The 15,185-nt window shown below is 39.5% G+C and overlaps 1 protein-coding gene across 1 annotated transcript in view; it reads right to left on the minus strand.

Annotated features, from left to right (window-relative positions):
• Positions 1-15,185, minus strand: part of FGF2 (fibroblast growth factor 2 (basic)) — a gene marked incomplete at its 5' end in the record, with an annotated part of 53,341 nt that overhangs the window by 13,166 nt on the left and 24,990 nt on the right. The window contains one exon of the mRNA XM_010860288.1: positions 757-860. Coding sequence (XP_010858590.1) covers positions 757-860 — 104 coding nt within the window. The remainder of the gene's footprint in view (positions 1-756; positions 861-15,185) is intronic.

Raw genomic sequence — 15,185 nt, forward strand, 5'->3', positions numbered from 1 at the left:
TATAAACTAGTCTGCACAAAAACTGAGATAGGATCATTGTTGTCTCTGTGTTATAGCTAAGGGAACGAACTCAGAATAGTTTGCCCAGGAACAAACAGCTAATAAGTGACAGAGCCAGCATTTGTACCTAAGTGAGGAGCCCACAGGCATTCCTGGTGGCACAAAGAGTAAAGTGTCTGCCTGCATTGTGGGAGACCTGGGTTCAATCCCCGAGTCGGGAAGATCCCCTGGAGAAGGCAATGGCACCCCACTCCAGTACTCTTGCCTGGAAAATTGCATGGACGGAGGATCCTGGTAGGCTGCAGTCCATGGAATTGGCAGAGAGTATTCTATATAGTGTTTTGTATGTCAAATTTTAAAGAAGTTTTAAAACTCATACTCAAAATTTTATATGTCCATCCCAATGCTCTTCAGACAACTGCACAATATATTTTTATAACTAAATAATAGCTTTGCAGCAAAATGCAGTGAATTAGAGTGCCTACTCGGGAGTCAAGACAGTTAAGACCACCTGGCGTGCCCTCCAGACTCTGCCTCACACGAGCTGTCTTTTCTTGGTTGCTTTATTTCTCCCTCAGGACTATAGTTTTTACATCTGTGAAATAAGAGTATAATACTCTCTATTTATATGAATGTGAAGATTAAGTGGTATAATATTTACAAAACCTTAGTAAAAATTTAATAAATACCAATACTAGTAAATTTACAGCAATAAAAGTTAAAGAAAAAAATATAAATACAGAAAGCATTACTTACGGAAGCTAGTAATCTTCCATCTTCTTTCATAGCAAGGTAACGGTTTGCACACACTCCTTTGATAGACACAACCCCTCTCTCTTCTGCTTGAAGTTGTAGTTTGACTATAAGTAACAGAGAAAAATTACCTTTGTAGTATCATAGGAAAATGAGGCATCTACATAACACATTTAGGCAACATACAGGGAAAAGATTGAGACACGCAGGCAACCAGCTAGTCCACCCTGGCAAGGAGCTGGCGGCCGAGGTGAAACGTCAATTAAATTCTATTAGAGCGAATGACCCTCTAGAGCACAAGTGCCTCCAAACTCCCTTCTCACTCCAGTGTCAGCTGATAAGAGGGACAGATGGAGAATTTCTCTTGTTCAATAGGTAATTACCTCCACTTGGCCTTGTTAACTAAAGATTTTTTTTTTGAGTGTACATATTTGAAGGGTACATAAATATATAAACCAATTAAGAGAATTTTCACACTACTAAAGTTTAAATTCTTTAAAAGCTATTTTTAACCTGTTCTTCACAAATAAAATATAATTGCTCACTATTATCTTTTGGTTTGTATTTCCTTGAGTTTCTTATTTCTAGCTTTCCATTCAATACAATGCAAATATTCATCTTTCTTTATGGACAGATTTTGATATATAGATTTTGTTTTTCAACTAGATATTTGCAAAAAAATAATGTTTACATTTAATTTGCTTATATGGTGTGATGAAGATTTCAGCCTATAAGATCCTGAAGAGGATGACCAAGGTGTTACACTACACTGTCAATATTAAACAGATCGTCAGAAAACAAACAAAAAATAGATATTACATAAGCATGATAATGCTAGATGGACAAATAATCATCTAATCAACTCAATGAAAATTAAGTTTAAAATTTCTCTTTTGCTATTCAGAGGCAGCATTCTCCAAAATGTATTTTGACTAACAGATTACTTAAAAAACAGGTTCTGGGGCCAGTTAAATTTAAGAAATTCTTAGTAAGTCAGATTAACTCTTTACTGTCAGCTTCTCAGAACTGTGCTTCTCATAACCTGCATTATAAATTACCATAAAAGGAATCAAGTAAAAAAGACATTTGTTGGACATTTAATTTTATGTCTGATTCTCCTCAATGTACCAGTCATTCCAGGTGAAATTCTTCTGCAGAATCTTAAAAGATACAAAGTAAAATAGGAATAAATAAATAAGATACAAAGTAAAAGGAATATAATCAAGTCATGAAAACAGAGTTTTTCACAACATTATGGAAAAATGTAGAAAAGATTTTTGACAAATATAAGCAAAATTCTATTAATGATTAGATCCTTAAGTCATATATGATATATGAGCATCTCTTTTTAACTCATGAGGTTGTATAAATGCTCATGACTGTACAATCACTATACTTTTTTCTGGCAATCTATCAATAAACTAGCCTAGCTCTAGCCCACCATTTTGTAAATGTACAATTTCTATTCATAAGTCAGATTATGGATGTTAACATGTGGTCAATACCAGTGACTCAGAAGCAAAAGTAAATGTCATTCATTTATTCATTGGCCTTTCATAGATTCCTTGGGAATTCACGTTTGGATACTGTTATTTGATAAGCCACTAAAAAGTAAACTGTCAATGCCTGAAAAGTGTTTCTGTTACCATATAACCATAAAAACAGAGACAGGAACCAGAGCCTAAATCAATAAGAAGCTGGATAATCCACAAAATCATAGATTTTCTTTAAAAACCCATCAGATCTGAGGTATAAAGAGATCTAAACAAATAAAATTTCACTTAATTCCACATTTGGGGTCCCTTCCCTGCAAAAAGAGATGACCTGCTTCCATTTTTAACAGGAAGAATAATCCTGCCAAAATGGGGAGTATGAATAAACCAGCTGAACTTTTACAGGCTTTTAATAGCTGCTATCAAAGAGCAATTCCATACCCACCTGCCAGTTCTCTCCTACAGAGCTTACAGCTAGTGTACAACCATCACACCCGACAGGCAGAAGACAGAAGGGCCTCAGAGCCTTCTGAATCACCTAGGCCTTGCTGAGTGCAAAGCAGCTATCCACTGAAGGCTGGAAGCAGAACAGAGCTGAGAGCCCCCGAGAAGCACTGAGCCTTCACCAAATGAAAAGGAGGATGAAGAGAGATCTGAAAAGACAAGGTGGAGTTCAAGAGCAAAGTTAACTCCTGAACTACCCCAATAGTTAACAGCTGGGCCATTTTTGTCTCAGAAAAATGGAATATGGAAGACTACAACCCAAAAGAAGGCAGGAAAAGAGAAACAAAAGGACAAAGAACAAATGGGGTAAACAAATTCCAAGATGGCAAATTAAACCCAAACATTATCAATCAGTTCAGTCCAGTCGCTCAGTCATGTCTGACTCTTTGCGACCCCATGAATTGCAGCACGCCAGGCCTCCCTGTCCACCAACTCCCGGAGCTCACTCAGACCCACGTCCATCGAGTCAGTGGTGCCATCTAGCCATCTCATCCTCTGTCGTCCCGTTTTCCTCCTGTCCCCAATCCCTCCCAGCATCAGAGTCTTTTCCAAGAAGTCAACTCTTCGTATGAGGTGGCCAAAGTACTGGAGTTTCAGCTTTAGCATCATTCCTTCCACCAAAGAAATCCCAGGGCTGATCTCCTTCAGAATGGACTGGTTGGATCTCCTTGCAGTCCAAGGGACTCAACATATCAATAATTAAAGGAACTAAATACTTCACTTTTTAAAGGTGAAAAAACTGTCAACAAGATAAAAGGCAAAACCCAACTATGTTGTTTACAAGAAAAGCACTTTAAATACAAAGATATGAGCGAATTGAAAATGTGGGAAAAACATAAGTTGCACACCCTAATTATTAAGAATGCTGGTATGGCTATATTAGTATCTGATGTGGACTTCAAGGCAACTAGTGTAACTAGATATGAGCAAAGTTATTTCATAATCAGGAGAGATACCTCAAGAAAAAAAACAGAACTGAAGCAAAAATTGACAAATCAGTAAGTATATGGAATATAAGAATAACATTGTCAACTAACCTGATCTGACATTTTTTCCTTTTGAGATCAGGTAGGCTTCATTTACCTGAGACTTTATTCTCTTAACATCGTCATTTGAAAACTATGCTAAAAAAAAAACAAAAAACCTGCCAGCACGGTAAGCGGCTTATTTGCCTAGCTGACTTGAATTGTTCATATCAGTTAACTCCAGCTTAGAAGTTCTTTTTCCAGAGTTACCATGATGTTTAAGTACTGTCAATGGCTCTTGTACTAAACTAGTACTGGTACTTTTGTTTTTTAAGTCAAGATACAATTCATGTAAAGTATTTGTGATTCCATGGTTTTTAATACAGTCACAAGGTTGTGCAGCCATCACCACAATCAGTTTTAGAACATCTTCATCCCACACCTCCTATGTTCCCAGTACCACCATCCCAACTCTAGGCCGCCACTAATCTGCCTCCTATCTCTATAGATGTGCCTATTCTGGAAATTTCATATAAATGTGGTCATACAATATGTGGTCTTTTGTGACTGACTTCCTTCATTTAGCATGTTTTCAAGTTTCACTCACGTTATGGCCATGCATCAGCACTTCATCCTTTTTTATTGCCAAATAACATTCCATTGAATTAGACCACATTTGATTTACTCACCCAGTTTGATAGACAGTTTCCAGTTTTGGGCTGTTATGAATAATGCTGCTACAAACATTCCTGTACAAGATTTTGTATAGACACATTTTCTTTTCTCTTGGACATATACTGAAAAGTCAATATGGTACCATGTTTAATCATTTGAGAAACCGTCACATTGTTTTCCAAAGCAACCATTTTACAGTCTCACAAGAAATTAAGGGGTCCAGTTTCTCCACATCCAGGCCACTTTTTTTGTAGTCCTGGGTTTTTGTTTTCCTATTATAGTTATTTCGATTGGGTATAGAGTGGTTATCTCTTAGTTTTCATTTGCATTTTTCTGATGCTGAATATCTTTTCATGTGTTTATTGGCTATTTGTGTATCTTTAGAGAAATGTCTATTCAGATCCTTGGCTCATTTTTAAAGACTTTCACGTTGAGTTGTATATGTTCTAGAGTCAAGCCCTAATCAGATATCTGACTTGCAAATAAATATCTTCTTCCATGCTGTGGGTTGTCTTTTCACTTTCTTGATGTTATCCTTTGATGCATAAACATTTTTTAATTTTCATGAAATCCAACGTATTGATTTTGTTCTTTCATTGCTTGTCGTATTGGAGACACTATTGCCTAACCCAGGGTCATGAAGACTTATGCCTATGCTTTTCTCTTAAGTGTTTTAGTTTTACCTTGTATATTTAGGTTTTGATCCATTGTGAGCCAATTTTTATATGCTGTATAAAATACCAAGTGTATGCCATATTAAACATGACTGAAAATAACTGCATTTACGAGTAACAAGAGGAAGAGGAAGTATCTCAATTAAAAGAGATGTAAGAAGCATATCATCCAAAAGGGAACTATACTTTGTCTGTCTCTATCCCATACCAGGCACAGAGAAATACCTTGTGAACATTTGGTAAGTTGAAAGCATCTCACGCAAAAGAAAAATGGATAAAAGAACTCATTGCTGTAATGTCCTTGGTATTGTACATGAGTATTATACAGGTGCTATGAGATTACAGAAAATGACATATATTATCAGATGAAAAAATCCGAGAATCTTTCTAGGAGAGATGAGATTTGAGCTAAGGTTTGAAAGATATGTAGGAGATAATATCACAAACAAGGTACAGGGTAGGGAGATTAAAAGAAATGATATTCCAGGTAGATTGTCATTTCAGGACTGAGGCAGGAGACAGCCCCGAAGCCTAAACAGCCAAGTCTGAGACAGCTCGAGCAACAGGCATAATCCAGACTGAGAAACCTTGCAGGTCAAATAATCTAGTTTCTTCAACAATCAATCAATTACTATGGAGGAAAAAAAGATGGAAGGGGGACCTGAGACTAAAAAAGGCCTAAAGCTCATACTTTAAAAAGCAAAACTAAACTAGAATATTTAAGGATGCCTATCACTGTGATGAAACTACTAAGAAATTCAAAGTAATTAGAAATCTGTGTACTTTATTGGAGAGGCAGTGGACACAGGGAGGCGTCTGGGGTGGCTGGCAAAGTTCTGTTTTCTAACCTGAGTGGTGGTTATAAGAATGTTCACCTAGTAATAACCCATTAATATATGAATTTGTTTTATATGGTTTCCTGTATCTACATTATATTTTACATTTTGAAAGTTCTTAAAAATAATCTACAATAGAAAACCGTTCTTTCTAAATTGGACCTCTGAACCGATATAGCCCAGGTCTTTTCAGCATGCTGGAGACGACCAATCTATGTTCAGGTTTTGGATGCACAGAAGTCAACAGTTTTGATAAACGTAAGACTTCTCATGGCTTCCTAATGTTGATATTTAAGTCCAGTAAGAGATGAACTTGGAAAAAGTGTGTTATCCAAGCTTAAAATTCAACTTTTTTCCCCCTCTGCTGTAGCATAAAAACAAAAGCTGTAAAGCACCGAATTGAAGAACCTTATCATTAGGCAAGCTTCCCTGTGGCTCAGCTGGTAAAGAAACTGCCTGCAATGTGGGAGACCTGGATTCTATCCCTGGGTTGGGAAGATCCCCTGGAGAAGGGAAAGGCTACCCATTCCAGCATTCTGACCTGGAGAATTCCATGGATCCTATAGTCCAAAAGAGTTGGACACAACTGAGTGACTTGCACACACTCACTTCACTAGTCATCACTTGGTCCCATCATAATACAGTTACGTCTTAAATCCCATCTACAATATCCATAAACAGTTGTCTACTTTTTACTTGACAGTCTTTAGCAAAGGAGAATTTACATGGTCTTTCTAAAATGATTTAGATAGGTAAGCAAAGAAACAGAAACTCTGATCACAGTAAGTAAACTACTCAAATGTTCAAGTGCTCAGACCATTAACATCTGACACATTTAGTTACGCAGTATAACCAAAAAGCCAGCCAAAGGATTATTTCAATGTGACACTATGGCTCAAAACATTTTGCAACTCCTTTTTTGGAATTTGTATCATTTTCCTTTGAATAGGCTCAAGGGGTGATAAATCTTAAAATCATAAATACTAACTTGTTAGAGCGGACTTAGAGGTCATGCAGTGCACCCTGCTGCTGCTGCTGCTCCTGCTAAGTCGCTTCAGTCGTGTCCGACTCTGTATGACCCCATAGACGGCAGCCCACCAGACTCCCCCGTCCCTGGGATTCTCCAGGCAAGAACATTGGAGTTGGTTGCCATTTCCTTCTCTAATGCGTGAAAGTTAGGTCACTCAGTCGTGTCCAACTCTTTGCGACCCCATGGACTGCAGCCTACCAGGCTCCTCTGTCCATGGGATTTTCCAGGCAAGAGTACTGGAGTGGGGTGCCATCGCCTTCTCCAGCAGTGTACCCTGCTCATACATAAATAAAGAAGCTGACGTTTAGAGAAGTTTGTCCCTGGTAAAAGGATATGGTTTTTGGAAACATAAGTCAGTGTTTCCTATAACAGGGAATACATTTATTCATTCAATAAACATTTGTTAGTAACAGCTATGTGCCAGGAACTGTGCAGAGCAATAGGAAGCAAGTCTTTGACCTTAAGAAACATACAGTATTGTCAAGAAGAGAGATGGTACAGGTAACTAAACAAGGTCAGTACTGTAAGTTCCATGAGAGGAATTCACACAAGCTACCCAAGAGCACTCAGAAGGTACACCTAACCCAGCCTGGAGAGGAGAGGCTTCCTGAAGCAGTGACAACTGAATGGAGACCAACAGAATTAGCAGGAGTTAGTCAGGAAGAGAGTAGGAACAACAAAAGCATCCTGACAAAACTTGCAAAGGAGAAAGACGGCATGGCATAGCCACAAACGTCAGGTTCATGGATATGGCCAGCACAGTGAGGGTGCTGTGTGTGCTGTGGAAGAGGGTGTCACGGGACAGAGTGAGGCCAGAGGCTCTGAATACTGTGTTAAGGAATTTGAAAAAGGATGAAAGAATGAGTGCTTTGTATGAAACTGGATGGAGAGAACTTGATAAATATGTGAGAAATGAAGGAAACAAAAATAGATCTGAAAGGAATGGAGATAATGGAGGTAAGGACACAGGCAAGGAAAGAACTGTTTCTCTTTGTTGAGGTGGGATATACAAAAGGAGAGACAAATTGGCAAGATGATCAGCTACGTTCCCTTAAAGTAATACTGGAAGTCTCTGGAAAATGCAGACACAGGCATCCAAAAGATAGTCAGCTTTATGAATATGGAGCTCAAAGAAGAAATCTGCTAGAATAAAGATCTGGTTAATCATAGCAAACAGTGGCTACCTTGGATGCACAGGCTGCTCCAAACCCACACAGGAAGACTAAAATGAGATCCAGAAGAGTGTGTAGCAGGCGTGAATTAAAGGGCAAAGGACGGAATCCTGGGGAGCACCAACACTTACAGGAGGAGTACAGGGTGTAGAACCTGGAAGAGTGGTCAGTCCATGCCAGCCTTTGAGGGTATGTATTATACGCACATCTAATACCGACCTACACCACACACACACCCACACACTCTCTCTCTCAGCCAGCCTGTGAGGGTATGTACTATACACATACCTAATCCCTACACCACCACACACATATGCATACAGAGATTTGGAAACTAAGAGACAAAACTGTTATTCTTTCCAAGTAGTATAATATTCTGCATTAAAATTAAGACTCTAAATGCAACATAATATTCTGGATTGGATCTGAAACAGAGAAAGGATGTTAGTGGGAAAAGTGGTGAAATCTAAATGAAGTCTGCAAATAGTAATGTACCAGTATCAGCTTTTTTTTTTTTTTTTTTTTTGAGTAAAATGCCACACTTCTGTGTAAATTATGTAAGAAGTTAACTTCAGGGAAGGCTGGGTAAAGGCACAGGGGAACTTGTAAAACCTCTGCAACTCTTCAACAAATGTATCAGATCAGATCAGATCAGTTGCTCAGTCGTATCTGACTCTTTGCGACCCCGTGAATCGCAGCACGCCAGGCCTCCCTGTCCATCATCAACTGGAAAACTCAGCAGTGGCCACAGGACTGGAAAAGGTCAGTTTTCATTCCAATCCCAAAGAAAGGCGATGCCAAAGAATGCTCAAACTACCGCACAATTGCACTCATCTCACACGCTAGTAAAGTCATGCTCAAAATTCTCCAAGCCAGGCTTCAGCAATACGTGAACTGTGAACTTCCTGATGTTCAAGCTGGTTTTAGAAAAGGCAGAGGAACCACAGATCAAATTGCCAACATCCGCTGGATCATGGAAAAAGCAAGAGAGTTCCAGAAAAACATCTATTTCTGCTTTATCGACTATGCCAAAGCCTTTGACTGTGTGGATCACAATCAACTGTGGAAAATTCTGAAAGAGATGGGAATACCAGACCACCTGATCTGCCTCTTGAGAAATTTGTATGCAGGTCAGGAATCAACAGTTAGAACTGGACACGGAACAACAGACTGGTTCCAAATAGGAAAAGGAGTTTGTCAAGGCTGTATATCGTCACCCTGTTTATTTAAGTTATATGCAGAGTACATCATGAGAAACGCTGGACTGGAAGAAACACAAGCTGGAATAAAGATTGCCGGGAGAAATATCAATAACCTCAGATATGCAGATGACACCACCCTTATGGCAGAAAGTGAAGAGGAACTCAAAAGCCTCTTGATGAAATTTATAGTTTCACTATTCTCAAGGGAAGTAAACTAAAAGGTACTTACTGCAAAGACGACACAGGCCTTATACAATTTCTCAACCTATTGTCCTGTGTTTAATATTTATTCATTCATTCAACAAAATGGTATCACACTTGCCTCATGTGTCAGAAACTGTTCTAGGAGCTAGAAATACAACAGGAACCAAGAACTACAAAGTGTCTGCCCTCACGTAGCTTACATTCTGGTGGCAAATGCATGGTGTTCTTTAGTTGGTCCAACATTAATGTTACTTCTCATTTAAATAATCTGAAGTCAAAGCAAAGTGAAATTTGTAATTTAGTACACAAAAATAATCAGAAAGCAGTTATCTAACACTATTTCAAGGATCACTATATAGGTCTACAGCTGACAGTACTCATATTCCTGACATCCTCCTCTTAGAGCACTGCACACATATTAATTCCTTCCTTACTCATTCAAAACCAACATTAATTTAAAACTTGATGATAAAGTGTGTTGCTGCTGCTAAGTCACTTCAGTCATGTCCGACTCTGTGCGACCCCATAGATGGCAGCCCACGAGGCTCCCCTGTCCCTGGGACTCTCCAGGCAAGAATACTGGAGTGGGTTGCCATTTCCTTCTCCAATGCATGAAAGTGAAAAGTGAAAGTGAAGTCGCTCAGTCGTGTCCAACCCTAGCTTTACAATAAAATATTTTTCAGTCAATAAGTAACTGAGTTAGGTTCAGTTGTCTCCTTGGAACTGTAATTCATGAGTAACTAATAACTAAATTCCAAGGCATAACCCATTGGTTTATTTTATTACATCAAAAATCATCCAATTTAATGCTGAAGACCACACTAAAAACTTTCTAATGCACAGATAACTGACAAAGGAGTCCATGTAACAAAAGAAACACTTCTTGAAAATGAAAACCCTTAAATCTCCATATATGTCTGGAATACCAGAGGGTAGTAATCAGATAACAAAGATCAGCAACCTAAATTTATTCAATTATTCCTTTTTTGTGTGGACAAAACACAAATCTGACTAACGAGCTTCACACTGACTCTCATTAACCGTTCATTGATCATTTCCTTTTGTACATCATCCTGGGGCGGGAAGGGGGAACCCATACATCCCATTCTCTTCACAACTTAAGTTTATAAACAAGAACATTATTAGACACACAGTTCATTGAAATTTTTAGCAACTCTACAGTTTTCAAAGAAGGTTAAAATTAGCATAACAAAGAAAACTAGGAAGGAAGGGAAGGACCTTAGAAATCCACGACTTCTTTCATTGTTACTCAGGACGTGGCTTTACGAGTCGATTAAATCTTTCTCTGTATCAAGTCTTATAGCTACAAAGTAGAAATCGTTTTCATTATGAGATTTAAGACTACCAATGATGACAAAATATATAAAATAGTTAAAGTGTAATATGTCTGAAACATCAAATTTGCCATTTATGTCTAAACCATATCATTTAATTCCTGCAATAAAAATTTTTAATGTACAGCTGATTTATGCCAAAGACAGGGCTGTTACAAGCAATTCCAACCCATAAAAACTTATAAAAATCAATTTCTTACAGTATCTACTGGATCTCCTATTTCACGTCCTAAAGTGGAAGTGTTTGAGCTACCTGAGCTACAGGTACGAGCAAATGTAACACAGGTCCAAACAGCTGCAGACATTAGATGATTCTAGATTCTTCTAATAACACAATGAATGGCAATGGTGGCTGTAGCCATGAAATTAAAAGAAATCTGCTCCTTGGAAGAAAAGCTATGACAAACCTAGAGAGTGTATTAAAAAACAGAGACATCACTTTTCTGACAGAGGTCTATATAGTCAAAGCTCTGGTTTTTCCAGTAGTCACATATGGATGTGAGAGCTGGACCATAAAGAAGGGTGAACATGGAAGAATTGATGCTTTTGAACTGTGGTGCTGGAGAAGACTCTTGAGAATCCCTTGGACTGCAAGATCAAACCAGTCAATCCTAAAGGATATCAACCCTGAATATTAGAAGTACTGATGCTGAAGCTCCAATACTTTGGCCACCTGATATGAAAAGCCAATTCACTGGCAAAGACCATGATGCTGGGAAACTCTGAGGGCAAGAGGTGAAGGGGGTGACAGAGGATAAGATGGTTGAATGGCAACACTGACTCAATGGACACAAGTTTGAGCAAACTCAGATAGTGAAGAACGGAAGCCTGGAGTGCTGCAGTTCATGGGGTTGCAGAGAGTCAGACACAACTTGGCAACTGAACAGCAATAATGGTGGTTCAGACGGCAAAGAATCTGCCCACAATGCCTAAGACCTGGGTCAGGAAGATCCCCTGGAGAAGGGAATGGCAACCCACTCCAATATTCTTGCCTGGAGAACTCCATGAACAGAGGAGTCTGATGACCTGCAGTGCATGAGGTAGCAAAGAGACAAGACCAAGCGACTAACACACACCATGGCTTTTACTTTGTTAGTGGCATCAGATAATGAAGTCAGACTGACAAGGAGGAAGAGGGAAAGACAATTTAGCACCTTGAGGCATTCCAGAAGCTCCAAGAGCAATACAGGGTTAATGCAGAGCTTCACAGTAGCAAAGATAACTACAAAGATGGAAAGAAAAGGAAAGAGTTCCCTCATCAGCAGATAATCACAAACTGACAGAGAAAATACCTTCCCTCACCCTTTCCATAGCTACTAGGGATCCCAAACAGTATGTGACTATTCTAGTGTCAGGAGAGGCTAGAAATGCTTGCCACCCAAGTCATTTCTTGGCCTGCTTTGTGGAGGTGTGTAATTCAGGAGGGAAAATTCTGACAGCCTTTGGCAGAAGCATTTTCTGGCAAGAACTGTTTCAGTTCTGACACCTCAGTAATCTGCAGTTGAGGACCCCACACTGTCTCCTGGCAGAGCAACCCAAGTCAGCACTGAGTACGCATGCATAATTACCAGCGTCCACCTACAAAAGTCATCTGCTCTATGTAAGTGTTAATGGCTGTTTTCTTCCCAGAGGCCAACTATTGGAGAAATGTTTCTAAAAATAAGTTCGCCACAAAGTTATAGAAATGGAGAAGAGACTGGCAGTTGCCAGAGGTGGGCTTGGGGGACTGACTGTGGCTATAAAAGGGCAGCCTGAGGAATACCTGTGATGATGAAAATGTTCTGTGTCTTGGCTGGGTTGATGTCAACATCCTGGTGTGAAACTGTGAAAGGCACTGTAAGATGTTACAACTGGGGAAAACCGGGCAAAGGGGACACAGAATCTCTATGTTACTTCTTACTATTGTAAGTGAATCTAAAATTATCTCAAATTTTTTCATTTAAAAAATGTCAGCCAACTAATTCAAAATGTCGTCTCATTTAATAATTAATATTTGACTATGTGCTTTAAGAGACAAAATTATTTGAGAAAGAAAAAAGCCAAGTAATGTAAAGAAGATAAACTCTAGATATTATTTTTACTATAACTTCCATTTCCTTAGCGAACAGAAATGGATAGAATTGAGAACCCATAGGTAAAACAGCCCATAAACCAAATAATCAGGCTCAAGTGTATACACGCTCTAGATAGTTTTCCATTCTACAACTCATGGCTCTCCATGATCTCAGTCCTATCTAGGCACATGGAATAAAACACAATACCATACAGTATAAAAAATCTGATGCAAAGTTTCAGTTAACATTACATTTTAATGATTTTACTCTAATAATCATGGGGAAATATGAAATTATTCCAAGACAAATCACTACTTGAAAATTCTTTTTTTTTGATGGCTTATTCTATTTTATCGAATTCTCAATTATACAGAGGCTCATTACATGGCCTATGGGCTATTCTGTCCCCGTAGATTCTCAATTTTTTCCATTCTCTATTCACAGCGTCTCAGTATTTCCACTAGATGGTAAAGGAACAGAGGATAGAGGAAAGAAGAATGAAGTTCAAATATCACTTTTGCTACCTCTTTGTTGCCATATTTAAAAGGTAGATGGTGATGAACCTAGAGTCTCTTATACAAAGTCAGTCAGAAAGAGAAAAACATATATTAAAGCACACATGTGGAATCTAGAAAAATGGTACTGAGGAACCCACTAGAGACTGGATTTGTGGACACAGCAGGGGACGGCAAAGGTAGGATGAACGGAGAGAGCAGCATTGACATATACACACCATCGTGTAGCTAGTGCTAAGTTGCTGTATAACAAAGGGAGCCAAATTACAATTAAAATATAGATGGTGGAAGGTGGTTATGTAAAAAAAGACTGAAAAATTTTGTATGCATCAGATAGTGGAATGTTGTAGATCTTTACATTTTTCATCAGTAATAGAACACTAAAAACTGCCCTGGTGACCCCGGAACATGTGGGCCCTTCACATTTCTTCGTATTTCCTACAGTGTTTCCTGAATAAACAGGACACGCGTCGGCTCCTAGAGCAGGTATCTGTACCACTTATGAGGAGCCATCTTCCAGCAGCAGCCTTCCAAAGCTGGAGCAGGAAGCGCCAGGTTTCAGAATTGCTGCTGTGTTGTCTGAAGGGACGGTGGCAGAAGGCCCCTGAGGAAGTCAACAGCCTAACGTGGGCCAAGCTGTTGCAAGTCAGACAGACCTTCAGTCAGGGGCAGCCTGCTAGAAGCTGAGAAATATTTTCACTGAAAAATAACAGTTGATGTTTCTAAATTTTCTTGAAAAATCTTTATCAGCTCCTTTGGTTTGTCTCAGAATAAATGGGGTTCAGCATTCAAGGACCACTGAAAACACTTGTACTAAAAGCAGGGCATCAAACTCAAAAGCCGGCAGGGACCGTGTGAGTAACAGACAAGAGGGAAGCAGCTTGGTGATAAGACCAGGAGGAGAAGGGAATAGTGGGGACCATGATAAACCACAGGACATACACCCCAACTGACAGGCCAGCCACCACTAAGCACCAGCCAAGAGCGCACATGCACACATGCAAACACACACACTTTGCTGAGGTCGCATTTTGGCTTATGGATCACCAATCAGAAATTCATTTCAAAGGTTTATTAACCTGGCCAGAGTTCCCTGAAATAAATCACAAGCAGATCAGATGAAGATAAACAGCAAAAATATACACTGCCTCCAGCCAGTATTTCTGCAACCAGTCCAACATACCCAAAAGATACAGCACCTACTGATTACAGCCTTTTCTTGGCAATTCTTTCTACCTTTTGGAAACGCTTCTAGGATGATTTGAGAGTGCCAAGGTCTCTCTCAAAGCTAAGTGCTCCATGGAGATAATGTGACCAGCCTGGCTGGTCATGCAGCTCCCCTAGGGATGAATGCCAATTAGCTGTTTGTGTTCCTGGCACTTCTTTCTGGATTGAGGAGTTCCTCAAAAATCTCACAATTCAGGCAGTTCCAGAACAGAAAACAGAGCAGCGAGTGTGTGCCTGGGAGAGGAGGAGCTTCAGGAGGAAAGGCAAGCAGGGGCACTGGGTGGAGAAGGGAAGTGGCCCGGCGTGTTCCAGCTCTTTAACTACACTCTCCCACACAGTCATTCTGTTTGACTGGTAAAATCATTAGGAAAACACCTTTCAAAGCAGACTGAAGACAAGAAAGTTTTATTTGACCCTCATGAAAATAGCCCAGGCAGCACGTCTCTCAGTCAATGACGAGCGTTACTGCGGCCTCCACTTTGGAAAACCCTGACTGCAGCCAAGAGCTCGAGGCCCATCCCCAGAA

This window comes from Bison bison, unplaced genomic scaffold (genome assembly GCF_000754665.1).
Source record: "Bison bison bison isolate TAMUID 2011002044 unplaced genomic scaffold, Bison_UMD1.0 scf7180017864465, whole genome shotgun sequence".
Classification (NCBI taxonomy): Eukaryota; Metazoa; Chordata; class Mammalia; order Artiodactyla; family Bovidae; genus Bison; species Bison bison.